This window comes from Nilaparvata lugens, chromosome 1 (genome assembly GCF_014356525.2).
Source record: "Nilaparvata lugens isolate BPH chromosome 1, ASM1435652v1, whole genome shotgun sequence".
NCBI lineage: Eukaryota > Metazoa > Arthropoda > Insecta > Hemiptera > Delphacidae > Nilaparvata > Nilaparvata lugens.
In genome coordinates, this window is record NC_052504.1 from 5,066,125 (window position 1) to 5,079,848 (window position 13,724).

A 13,724-nucleotide genomic window follows, 5' to 3' on the forward strand; every position below is an offset into this window, starting at 1 on the left:
TGATAGTCACTTTACGATCAACTCACTATGATGCGATCATAGTTTATGATCATACTATGATACATACTATGATCATAAACTGATCATCAGCGATGATTAAAGTGGATATTAATCATCAACTTTACATGCTTCAAGACAGCAGCTTAAAATGCTCTTGACGATGAGTGGAATAGGCTATCACTCATTGTTATATCACTTATAACATCTAAAACAACCTTTTGTTCAAACATGGGATTAGGACATGAAAGTCAGTTTGTTTAGTTTTGAGAGTACTCATAGAAATAGGGATTCATGAATAAATGGGTTCGTAGTAAGAATATGAAAAACATGATATAGACTCTCTACTCAAACACGTTGAATGGAGAAATCTGGAGTATAGTCAAGGATTGTGATCTAAAAATTAGTCATAAGTGCAATTCTTTTAGGTTTTATTATACTAGGTTCTAGAGAGCATTCAGGAATATGGGTATATAAGGGTATGAAGTTTTCTTTAGGGCTACTTTTAATAGAAATAAAAATATAAATTTGAGTACCCTTTTAAATTATTTCGTCACGACATGTTTCGGCTGCTAATGCCATTTTCAACTTAAAAAATATAAATATTTAATATAAACAAAAATAAATATAAATAAATACATAAATCTTAGTACCCTTTTAGATTTTTTCGTTACGACATTTTTCGGCTACTTATGCCATTTTTTGAGTTGAAAATGGCATTAGAAGCCGAAACATGTCCTGACGAAATAATCTAAAAGGGTACTCAGATTTATATTTATATTTATAGGGTATGAACTATGGTACTGAATAGAACCATAGAGAAAAGATAGAGAATATTGAACCATAAAGAATTATGTTCTCCGTAGTAGAACTGAGAGGCCTATTATACAAAGCCACAAGTGTTCGGAGCGGTTTTTGGAGAAGTCTCACATATTTTATTGTGATTTCAAATGTAATTGAGTTCGAATTGAATATCTGCCTTTATTTAAAACATAGGAAGGCGAAGTTAGGGCGCAGCCGGACTTCTCATACAATTAGGCTCAACTCACACTTACGCGACTCAGGTCGAGAAGAGACTCGACTCCAGTCGAGTTCATGTGTTTTCAAATGGTGACGTCGCGGAGACTAGAATCGACTGGTCTGAGTGTCACTATTTGGAAACACATGCTCTCGACTAGAGTCGAATCTCTTCTCGACCTGAGTCACGTAAGTGTGAGTTGAGCCTAAGTGTATGAGAAGTCCGGCTGCGCCCTAACTTCGCCTTCCTATGTTTTAAATAAGTAAAGGCAGATATTCAATTGGAACTCAATTACATTTGAAATCACAATAAAATATGTGTGACTTCTCCAAAAATCGCTCCGAACACTTGTGGCTTTGAATAATAGGCCTCTCAGTTCTACCATGGTAAGTGTGAGTTGAGCCTTAACTTAACCGTCCATCTTAATCACTGTTAATTGGTGTGATCTCTCGAAAATAGCTCATTATAACCTCATTTGTGGCTCTGTTTAATAAGCCTCCAGGAAAACACCAAGTTCCAAGTTCTATGTAGAGATGAAATTAAGGAACCACAATTCAAGAATTTAAATACACTTAGGATGGGTAATACAGAAATCTAGATTAAAACCAAGCATTGGATTGAAGAAGAAGAGCGTACAGGATTTTTATTTTGGAGTTTCTATATTATTTCTATATTTTGGAGTTTCTATATATGAAATAAAGGAATCACAATTGAAGAGTTCAAATACACTCAGGATGTGTAACAGACATCTACATTGAATCCAAAAAAATTTGATTGAAGAATAAGTGCGTTCAGTATTTTATTTTGGAGAACGTAAATTACCAGGATATTTGGAGTACCTACAATAATTAAGTCCGAACGAGATACTTGGACGGTGCGAAGGTCAACGCCCTCCCTAAGGCAGCAGCTTGATCAAGGACCGAGATTCACTTTCAACGGTCAGCATTCCTTGTTAATCGCACTACAGCTTCCCATGCAGCCAATGCTGACAGGAGCTGATCGGGGAACCGGATCGCCGAATGGAACAGGGCATTTCAGATCGGAAAAAAATTAAGCCAAGAGTGCCGAGTCGTAAATGCCACAAGCAGAAGAGAGAGTGAGAGATAGAGAGAGAGAGAGAGAGAGAGAGAGAATGTCCACGACTGAGAGAGAGTGATAGAGGGTTAGAGAGAGATGGAGTGTGGTGAGAGAGATAATGAGAGAGAGAGAAGAGAGTGACAGAGGCAGAATAATAAATGACATCGGGTCAGCACTAATGAGAAATAAAACTCGAATGCAACGGTCTTTGACGTTTCTAATTCAAACTCTGATTCATTGAATTCAGTGTTTTGTTCAGGGATAATCATTTTCTACAGATGGCCCTTTGAATTGGAATATTGTCGTCCTAAAGATTTGAGAATAGTAACTGTGCATGATGGAATAAATTCATGAAGATAGGAAAGTTGAACTGATGCACAAATTGGAAAAACTTTGAAATCAAAATTGATAAACATGTAGAATCATTGCTTGTATATAGTACTGCATGTATAAACAATAATAGATTATTTTGAATTGTTCCCAGCTGAGCACCCTGTAATTGCCTAGCAACTAATAGCGGGAAACAATATGGAGCCAGATTAGAGATTTAGGCACATAATACACGAATTTTGTTTAAATTAATAAATATCAGCTGTTCGTTTTATCCGGAATGCAATACATTCGAATGAATGCAAATATCAACAACGCGTCTAACGCTAAATCGTGGCTTTGCAACATGGTTGATGCATATGGCCCTAAGATACTAGTAGTTCTGTCAACAGTAGACCTCGCGCAGTTATATACCACAGTCTCCTCTAATACTGTCCATTGGAGTGAATTCTGTCCTGTCCTGTCGTGTCGGTGAGATATCGGTGTATAAACGACTAATAGCTGTTTGGGTTGTATCACAAATGCAAATAATTTGATGTAAACAGCTATGCTACTATCATCAAAAGCTTACCGAGTTGAAAGCAGAGAAAAGTCGGGATAAAATACTATGCTACTTCGAGTTATCAATTGTATGCCTCACTGCATGCAATATTAATAGTCCACATAACAGTTGATGTTCTACTAAGTTACATTGAGATATTAAATTGCATGAGTCATTGAATGCAATAAATAATCCACTCGACAGCTGATTCATGTTGAATAATATTCTAGTCTGATTTTTACTGTAATATTGGCGTTCGAAGGAGACTCCTTTTCCTTTTGTATTATCCTCAAAATGCAAAATTTCCAAAAACCTTATGTATACGTCGACGCGAAATTCAGAAAGGAACATACCTGTCAAGTTTCTTGAAAATCAATTGCTGCGTTTCGCCGTAAATGCGGAATATAAATATAAACATAAATAAAGAGAAATGCAAAACCGCCGACTTGAATCGTAAGGTGTGTACAGATATACGCGCCGCGAACATGAGCAATTCACTTTTAATCAGCTGATGCCAAGCTTTTTATATCTGTATCTTACCGTTTCTGTAAAAATATAGATATAGTCAGCTGATTAAAAGTGAATTGCTCATATTCGCAGCGCGTATATCTGTACGCACCTTGAGACCTAATTTCGATCGGTCAATTATGATCGAATCTATTATGTGTAACATTCCGGGTTTAAACCAACAGCTGATCAACCACCGTTTGAACTGGGATGGTGCATATGGCTCTACATCGTTAACCACAAATTAACGTTATGCAAGATACTTCAAATCTATGGTGAATATTGGGCAGTTCACCAATGCCGAATCTCATGTATCCCTTCAAAATGTATTCCATATCGATGTATTTCATAGATATGTACTTACAGCAAGTTTATTCGAGCAAACCACACCTCAAAAAAGTAATCAGACAACGAGGTAATAAACATAATTCGAGTTGTCATTTGTGGATCGAAGCATTGACACAGCCAGAAGGAGGAGCGAGAGGAGGAGGAGAGGTGAAGGAGAAGGGAGAGGGGTGGGAGGAGAAGGAGGAGATAAAGAAGTGTGAGGAGGAGAAGTAGGAGGAGGAGGAGGAGGAGGAGGAGGAGAAGAAGAAGGAGGAAGCATGAACATGCAGTTTTGTGGGATGTGGTGCCCACGCTCTCAGCAAAAGCTGTTAATAGTGTCAGTGTTTCGGACATTATTCATAAATAAATCGGTAGTTTATAGGACCAGATCATGAGCAGGCTACTCGATAATGTTGTTGGATGAAGGAGACTCACATTGACGTGTCTATCTCAAAAACTCATTTGGGTGTAGATGAAGAAGTAGAAAAAATAGAAGTAGAAGTAGAAGAAGAAGAAGAAGAAGAAGAAGAAGAAGAAGAAGAAGAAGAAGAAGAAGAAGAAGAAGAAGAAGAAGAAGAAGAAGAAGAAGAAGAAGAAGAAGAAGAAGAAGAAGAAGAAGAAGAAGAAGAAGAAGAAGAAGAAGAAGAAGAAGAAGAAGAAGAAGAAGAAGAAGAAGAAGAAGAAGAAGAAGAAGAAGAGAAGAAGAAGAAGAAGAAGAAGAAGAAGAAGAAGAAAGAAGAAGAAGAAGGAAGAAGAAGAAGAAGAAGAAGAAGAAGAAGAGAAGAAGAAGAAGAAGAAGAAGAAGAGAAGAAGAAGAAGAAGAGAAGAAGAAGAAGAGAAGAAGAGGAAGAAGAGTTGAAGAAGATAATGGAGGAGAAGTAGGAGAAGGTGACGGAGGTGGAAAAATTTAGGAAGAGAAGGAAAAGGGAGGTGAGGAAATAGAGAAAAGAGACTGGTAAGAGGTGAATGAGTAGGAGAGGTGAGTAGATGAGATGACAAGGTGACAGAGAGGAATATAAACAAGTGTAATTAAAAGGAAAACGTCAAAGAAATAAGCAGTTGTAGTAGGAGAAAAATACTGTAATAGGAAGTACAAGGAGTACAGTAAAGGAGTACAGTGAGGAAAAACACAGAAAAAATGAAAAGTGAAAGTAGGAGAAGAAAATGTGGTAAAGGAGGAGGAGCAGTAAGCGGATAAGGAAATATGAGGAGCAGTAGATGGACAAGGAAAGAGGAGGAAGAGGAGGAGAAGGAAGAGGAGGAGCAGGAGGAGGAGGTGGTGACGATTGTGGAGGCTAAGGGGAAGATGAAGGATTATATTAGGAGAGAGAGGAAAATAAGAAGTAGAAGGAAGAGGGAAAAGAAAAGGAAAATCATAAAAAAGAAGATGAAGTAGTTTCAGGGAGTGATGTGTAAAAGAGAGAGAGAGGAGAGACGATAAGAAGGCATCCTCGTTTAAAATAATCAATTATCCTATTATATTAAGTGAGCAATTTCTGTATTTATATATCTGGTTATTTCTATATCTGGCTATTTTTATATCTGGTTATTTTTATATCTGGCTATTTTCATATCTGGTTATTTTTATATCTGGCTATTTTCATATCTGGTTATTTATGTTAAACGGATCTCGAAAACGGCTCTAACGATTTTCACGAAATTTGGAACATATTAGGATAGTAGGTTTATGATATAAAAATTCGATTGCACTAGGTTTCATCCTTGGGAAAACTCGCTGAACGATATAAAGGTGTGTACAGACTTTTGCTCTGCTCCGCAACCGAACGTCACTCCAGCAGAGCGATTGATGATCGACTGGGGAGCAACAGTGGTTCGACCGGGGAACGCGAGAAGATCTAACATCTTCCGTAACGTTCATGATGGGTGCGTGGGCGGAGCGACTGTGGTTCGATGGTGGTACGAGGGCGGTACAAGGGAGGAGCGTGCTCGGTGCTGGTTGGAAGCGCGAATATGTGTACGCAGCTTCAAAAGGATAATTCATCCTTGTCTGAAACAGCTGTGGATAGTAAAAAAGTGAGTAGGTATGTGAAAAATCAAAATATCGCATCCACGAAATTCATAAGATGACGTATAGCCAGCTGTGAAATATAAACACGATCATTTTAGAGAATTGTGTTCTGCTTATCAATAAATAAAAATAACGAGCGAAGCTCCGTCCCCCAATATTATTTTTATTAAGCAAGAAATTATATTTTTCAATAATTTCATAATAAAAATTAAGATGAAATATTATGCAAATTAATTATTAATTCTACATTGTTAAAAGACGATCTGGCAACAGAGCAAAGCGGGAAAGAGATATCGCTATCCGCTTTGTTGAGTGGTAGCATTATACCATTGCTAATCAAACACTGCCATTATAACGTGGACCCTCACTATATTATTTTTGCACTGATCAATGACTGAATTGACAGAAAGGCTTTGTCAGTATTAGTTGAATTGAAGGCATTGGTGTCACTTGAAGATAGTGCTGACAGATTGAAGTGAATCTTACTCTAGTAGTTTTGCTCTGGTAATTGCTGAATAGCAAGGCAAGCGATCGTGGGAAAAATACCTACCATCTACCGTCAGAAAAGGGTTGATTGACTGTTAACTCCCTAAATTTCCTGTAGCTTCCAGCAAGTGACATTCAAATCAAATAGATTATTGCACAAAAAATCTGGTGTGGCGCACTCACTCAACTTTCCTTGCCGTTATGAAAATTGATCACCTGACGCTAGTGTTCACGCGCATCTCAAGTCTACTATTCAAAGATCTAAGCCATCTGGTGACAGGACAATAACGCTGGTGACACACGAGGTCTGCTATCTCTTCATAGTGAATGATTTAATAGAATCAACAGTTGCCAACAGTTTGCAATTGGATAATCACATTTTCTCGAATTTCAAGCTTATTTTCAATTTTAGGTGGAAATGTTACTGAACATTAATTGTAGAGATTTTTATGCTCAATCTTTTCCACTAGAATTTTTTTTTTAATTGTATCTGAAGGCTGATAATTAGGAACCTAAAATCAAACTTTGCAAAGATGGGGCGGGGCTCCTGGACTTTTTACAGATATAGGACTTGTTGCAGTTGATAAAGCTTATCAATGACTATTTTTGGTATAAATTTGATCAAAATCGTTGGAGCTGTTTTCGAGAAAACCGTGAAAAACATGGTTTTTTAGTCATTATCCGCCATTTTTCTCAACAATATTACGAAACCTGATCAAAATTGTTGGAGCCATTTTCGAGAAAATCGCGAAAAACCGTGCTCCTGGAATTTTCTCAGTAATGAGACTCATGCCAGTTGATAGGGCTTATAAATTCATGATATAAATTTGAAGAAAATCGTTAGAGCCGTTTTCGAGAAACCCGTGAAAAACATGGTTTTTTAGTCATTATTCTCCATTTTTCTCAACAATATTACGAAACTTGATCAAAATTGTTGGAGCCATTTTCGAGAAAATCGCGAAAAACCGTGTTTTTGACAACATTTTAGCCGCCATCTTGAATTGCATTTGATTGAAATTGTTCGTGTCGGATCCTTATAGTGTAAGGACCTTAAGTTCCAATTTTAAAGTCATTCCGTTGTTTGGGAGATGAGATACTCGTATACACAGACGCACATACGGTACAGACCAATACCCATAAACCATTTTTTTGGACTCAGGGGACCTTAAAACGTATAGAAATTGGGGTACCTTAATTTTTTTCGGAACGCAATACTTTCCTTACCTATGGTAATAGGGCACGGAAAGTAAAAATACATGGTAAAAATATTTTTTTTTAATACCGTGACACTCAATTCACTCCATCAAGATCACAGTTGATCTAGAATCAGACCGATTAGGCAACTTCAATATTTCAGTTCGCCAAATCCCTGTTTCTTTCAGGAAGTCTTGTGATACAAAATCGTATAATTTGATTGTAAATATACCAAAAACATTCTGTATACTACCAGCATATTGCCATTTGAAAGCAAAAACCCAACCTAACTTCTTCCGAACCAATCAATCCTCACTATAATCCATACAAAATAGCTATCGAGTTGGAGGAATATCCGGCGCAGAGAAATGGAGGGAGATCAGCCAATTACAGTGATGGATTATAATAATAATATCGAATGACCTGGCTGGCTCAGGTCTGGTGTCAGAGTTTTCAGGTCGCAACTGATCAATTTCAGGGCCTCTGACATGACCTATCGGCTGCTTTTCAGGCAGCCGGGACCGTGTCCATCCGAAACACGGATTGAGTCATTGGTAGAAGCATAGTTGCCAATATGTCGATTAGATTCAGTCGAGTCAGTGCTTGCAGAGAGGAAGCTTCGTAAGTTTAACATGAGCGCTTGAATACTCACTAGAAATTAGAGAACGCAGGCCGGTACAGAACGGCAAATCGGCGCCGATCTATACCTACTCTGCTGCGCATGTCCATCCTAAGTCAATAGTTATTTGTGCAACTATAATGTGACAGTTTGCTGCACCGAAAGAAATGTTTACCCCCGAGCCGTAGGCGAGGGCGGAATGGCTTCTTGAGTGCAGCAGAAGAACTTTACACACATATTTCACATTAAATTTTTTCTACAGTTACCATTGAATATGAAAAGTGGGTAATTATGGGTAAAATGATGGCTGAAATCCATCAAATGTTTGTGTGTGTGATGCTGTTATTAATAACAACCTTAATTCATTTAAAAATTAATAATCCAATTGAAGTTGAAAATTCTTAGCCAAAGTTCTCATTTTTATTCATTCAAGAATCAGAAAAAATACAGATGGAACAAAAAATTCACATTCAAAATACACGCCAACAGCTGATTGGGATGTCTGCAAGATGGCTGAACCGACAAGCGCGCGACCTAGCAGGAAGAATCGTACCTATTTCTAATCGAGAATATTATTTATTGTAGTATTTTTATGTTTTTTTCATTTATATGGATATCGAACGGTAATCATTTAACCTCAAAATTCGAATTTTATAATGTATATTATTTGCTACTTCTCTCATTGCTTGCAGTTGAAATAATAATATTATCAATAGAAAAGGACTATTATTTATTATTAAATGATGAGAATTTGTAAATGATTATTTAATTATGATTTAGATGAACATTATTCTTGTTTTGGATTTTTAGATTGGGATTTTATCATAAATGTAGGGTAGCCATTGAAATGATTCTTATCTAAATCTAACCACAGTCATTGTTACCAACTTAATTTTTGTTTTCGTGCACTAATCCTCCATATAACCCACCAACTATTTTGTGTTGCCATGTTGCAAATCTGGAGTGCAGAAAAAAATGTTCCCTCACTAGAGCAGAAAAGTGATTCTTTGCGTTCTGTAATCAGTGCAGGGATGGCCACTTTTCAAGGTAACTGTAGGAAAAAGTTATTTTATACAGAGTATAGTCCCTTACTTGTGTGCAACGGTACAATACTGCTGTAGGCCTACTCTTAAGGCTGCCCACTAAGGGTAGAACATGGATGATACACAGTCGACATACATTGTTGTGTCATCACAACTGAACTCTTTGAGCAACATTTTTTGAGGTTAGGTTTCGGTATTTCCGATTTTTGTTGTTTATTTTTCTTCACTGCTATATTTAAGGTTAAATTATATTTCTATCATTGTAATTGTCCAGTGGTTTATTTATTGTTATTGGTTGTCTATTTTATGTTGAAGGCTCTCGCTGATGATCTTGTTTATGTGTATGATATGCATGGTCTACCGTTAGTGGCCAGCCTAAGAAATAGGTATTTGATTTGAAGAAGCCAGATATGCTCGGAAGTTCATGTACCGTCCATCAATTGACTCTAACTGTGATCAAATGCCAAGAAAAACAATCAGAGAAGCTGTTATGAATGTCTTTAGTTAGCTGCTAATCACGATTGAATTTGATATAGTACTTTTCAATAAATTTTTGTTAGTTTTCTTGTGCTCAGGCTTCCTAATAATTCAGTAAGTTTGAAATGTTAGTTCTTAAGATTTTATTCTATTTTATTTTGTATTGTATTGTAGCAGAAAGGAAATAGATTTGATATGAAAATAGTTATTTGTGCAACTAGTGCGCAAAGTGATAGTTTGCTGCACCGAAAGAAACGTTTACGCCCGAGCCGTAGGCGAGGGCGGAATGGTTTCTTGAGTGCAGCAGAGGAACTTTGCGCACGTATTTCACATTAAGTTTTTCCTACAGTTACCATTGAATATGAAAAGTGGGTAATTATGGGTAAAATTGCCTGAAATCCATCAAATGTTTTTCTGTGTAATTTTACTATTGATAAAAACCTTAATTTATTGTCAAATTGAATAAAAATGTTGTCCTTGGTTATAATATATACTTAATAATTTGCTCGTTGTGCTTCGTTGCACCTCTGCTCACTATAGCAGCCCACTCACTGTTACCAACTTCATTTTGATTTTGCTGCACTGTTGCTCCATATAACCTACTAAGTATTTTGCGTTGCCATGTTGCAAATCTGGAGTGCAGAAAAATTTTTCCCGCACTAGAGCGGAAAAGTGATTCTTTGCGTTCTGTAATCAGTGCAGCAATGGCCACTTTTCAACGTAACTGTAGGAAAAAGTAATTATTATGTCAGATGAGAGAGATGCATAATGTAGATTAATATTGTTTGATTCCATTCATTTTATTAACGCAAAAACAAATTGTAAACATTTAAACATTGTATGTCCAACATCATATCTGCAAGTATCGAAATGAAATATTCACATTAAATAATTGAGCAAGATCAGCACCGTATACTTACTTAATAAAACCATAATACATTGAGTAGTATCAAATAACGTCATAAATAACAATAACATATCAACACTATCAACAGTAAACTTGGATACTTTATATTAGAAAAATATTATTTAACCAGCCTATAAATAAATATTCTATATTTAAATATAAAAACATTACATCTGAAAATTTTAATAATCGAAATTTACATTATTATATAAGTATATAGATGTTTTAATTGTTATGTATTTTATTTTTAATTGTATCAATCAAAGATAATTATATATTTTTGACACTATTCATTGTATACACTGTACAAATTTATGAATAAAGAAATTATGAAATGAAATAAGTATTTATTCTAACATGTACGGTACAATATATGAATATACAGTGCATTCAATCTAACTTATATCATAGAGGAAACATTGTTACTAAAAGTATAACAATTCTCTATCCTTATTGTATGCTTACATCCTATCCAATAAATTCATTCGTTTATCATAGAATATGGACCAAACCAGGCAACAATGCATGTCCCCGTTTACATAATTGCATATGAACATAATTCATTATTATATTATACAATATAATAATTACACAATATTCCAATATTTTTTTAAACCACCTCTAATTTGTATCAGGTTTATAGTCATATAGTTTACTGTAATCTTCATCTTCATGATGCTTGCGAAAATGATATTGGATACTACCAATTTGAGCGCATCTGAAGTCACAGAGTTTACAGCTGTAAGGCTTTTCACCTGTATGCGTCCTCATATGATGAGTCAAATGACTTGACCGATTAAATTTATAGTCACAGAGTTTACAGCTGTAAGGTTTTTCGCCTGTATGTACTCTCAGATGACTTTTCAAATGGCCAAAACGGAAGGCCTTGAAGTCGCAGAGTTCACAGCTGAAAGGTTTGCTGTCTGAATGTACTTTGAGATGATTTCTCAAAGCTGATGAATCTTTGCAGTTGAAGTCACACAATTTGCAGCTAAAAGGCTTTTCATGTGTGTGTGATCTGAGATGAATTCTCAGCTTAGCTAAGCGAGGGCATATGTGGCCACAAAACTCACAGATATATGAGTTGCTTGTAGGCCTATGCTTTTTGAGATGTTCAACCAGATATCTTTGATAAGAGCATTTATAGTCACAGAGTTCACAATTGAAAGGTTTTTCCCCTGTATGTTTCCTCATATGAATTTCCATATTCTTTGGATTAGAGCATTTATAGTCACATATTTTACAACTGTATTGAGCATGTATTGGGATATGATTTTTCAAAGCAGATAAAGAACTGTACTTCTTGCCACATAATTCACAAATGAAAGGTTTCCCCCCAGTATGAGTTCTGATATGTCTTTTCATTCTACTCGATTGGGTGCACTTAAAATCACAAAATTCACAGATGTGAAGTTTTTTTCCAGCATGTTTTGGAACATGATTTTGCATATCTTGCAACTGGTGAGTTACAGTAGCTTTGTAACTCACCTGTTTTAATAGTTTGAATAATTGAGCAGTTTTATAATCACGGATCTTACAACTGGAGAGTTTTTCGCCAGAATGCATTTTAAGATGTCTTTTCAAATCAACTAAATTGGATGATTTGTAATTACAAAAAACACATTTAGAGAGTTTTTCTCCAGCATGTTTTTTTGCAATGTGATTTTTCAAATATTGCAACTGGCGAGTTTCATAGCTGCAGTGAGCACACCTATAGAGCATAGCCTTTTTTGCATGGGAATTATTTGGTTGATTGATAGAATGTGTTTTATTGCTGTCTAATTCAGCTACTTGTGTGGCATTGCTCTGGTGAGATGTGCTGCAGGGAGGAGGACACATCACTGGTTCGCTCTTCGCTGAGCTGCACTCCACTTCTTCTGAACTTCCTGCAGCCTCCTGCAAATCTGAAAAATACACATGCATAGTTTTGAGAGTGAATTGAAAATATCATAATGAAAATCTTCGAGTTCAAGTGATCTCATATTATATAAATGAAAGGAAACATGTGTTAAACTCGTTCATTTTAAACAAAAATTGACAAGTTGACTGAACCTACATTAAACGTTGCCATTCTATCAATGTCTGTACAATTAGAGGTGACTGTGATTATTGTCTATTAATGAAGATTAAATTTTAGGTGTTGTAATAATTTTAAACAAATTGATTTTTTTCTCAGTAATAAATTTAAATTTAAAAATAAAAGCTACATTATTATTACTGAGCAATACATCCCAATAGAGCCAAAATGAGGTAATTACCCTGAAATCATTATTAGAAACAGATTTCCGAGTTATATTTGCAATATTACTCACAACTCGTTTGCAGAGTGAAGACTCAAATAAATACATTTCAAATAGTTGAGATCATCTGAGCGTTTTTATAGGGATTCATACAATCAATTTTTTGTACAGGAGTGGCCACTAACGACAGGACAAGTGTGTTGAACATGTGTGAACACACATGCTCGTCATGCATGGTGTGTCATTAGCGAAAGGCTTATAAGCGATTATTAGAGCACTAATACATTACAGAAAACAGCTATACCATTAAAAATAAAACGGTCCAGTCTTGTTAATACAGGTATTAGGCCCGAATTCAACAAAACGAAACCTAATTTTGAGCGAAAGTTGATTCTAAACCAACAAAATTCAAATTACAAACCCAATTTAAAATCATCTGATTATACCAAAATGCCGCTCAAACCTAGTTTTCGTTTCTGGTGAGATCGTTTCCGGCCAATAACGGTAGAACATGCTTGATACAAAGTCGAAATACATTGGGTCATATGAATAAAAACAGAGCATATGCTCATGAGCATGAACATGGAGCATAAGGTTTTACTCATGAGCATTAGGTAGAAGCATAAGCATTTGCTCATTTTTATATGAATAAGCTTTACCTTATACTCTTATCTTATGCTCCTGAACTCTGGAGCAAATGCTCACGTATTATAAAAATTTTTCATCAGCTGATTCGCCTTTGTGGCCTTACTTTGTTTTTATAGCTCTTGAAGCGCTAAATATGCAAGTATAGACACCGCTTGTGTTTGGTCGTCTGCTCTGTTCTCTATCCATGAATTGAGTTTTAGGTTAGTTGAGTTCTGAATAGCGTGAAAAAATGTCATCTTTATCATAATCTTATAATCTCAATAGCCTTCTTATAATCGTCTACA

General features: G+C 35.8%; 1 protein-coding gene across 1 annotated transcript in view; it reads right to left on the bottom strand.

The window, feature by feature from the left end:
• Positions 1-10,429: 10,429 nt before the first annotated feature.
• LOC111056226 (oocyte zinc finger protein XlCOF6) overlaps positions 10,430-13,724 on the bottom strand; it is a 65,811-nt gene continuing 62,516 nt past the window's right edge. The window contains exon 8 of the mRNA XM_039428618.1: positions 10,430-12,456. Coding sequence (XP_039284552.1) covers positions 11,174-12,456 — 1,283 coding nt within the window. The 3' untranslated portion in view covers positions 10,430-11,173. The remainder of the gene's footprint in view (positions 12,457-13,724) is intronic.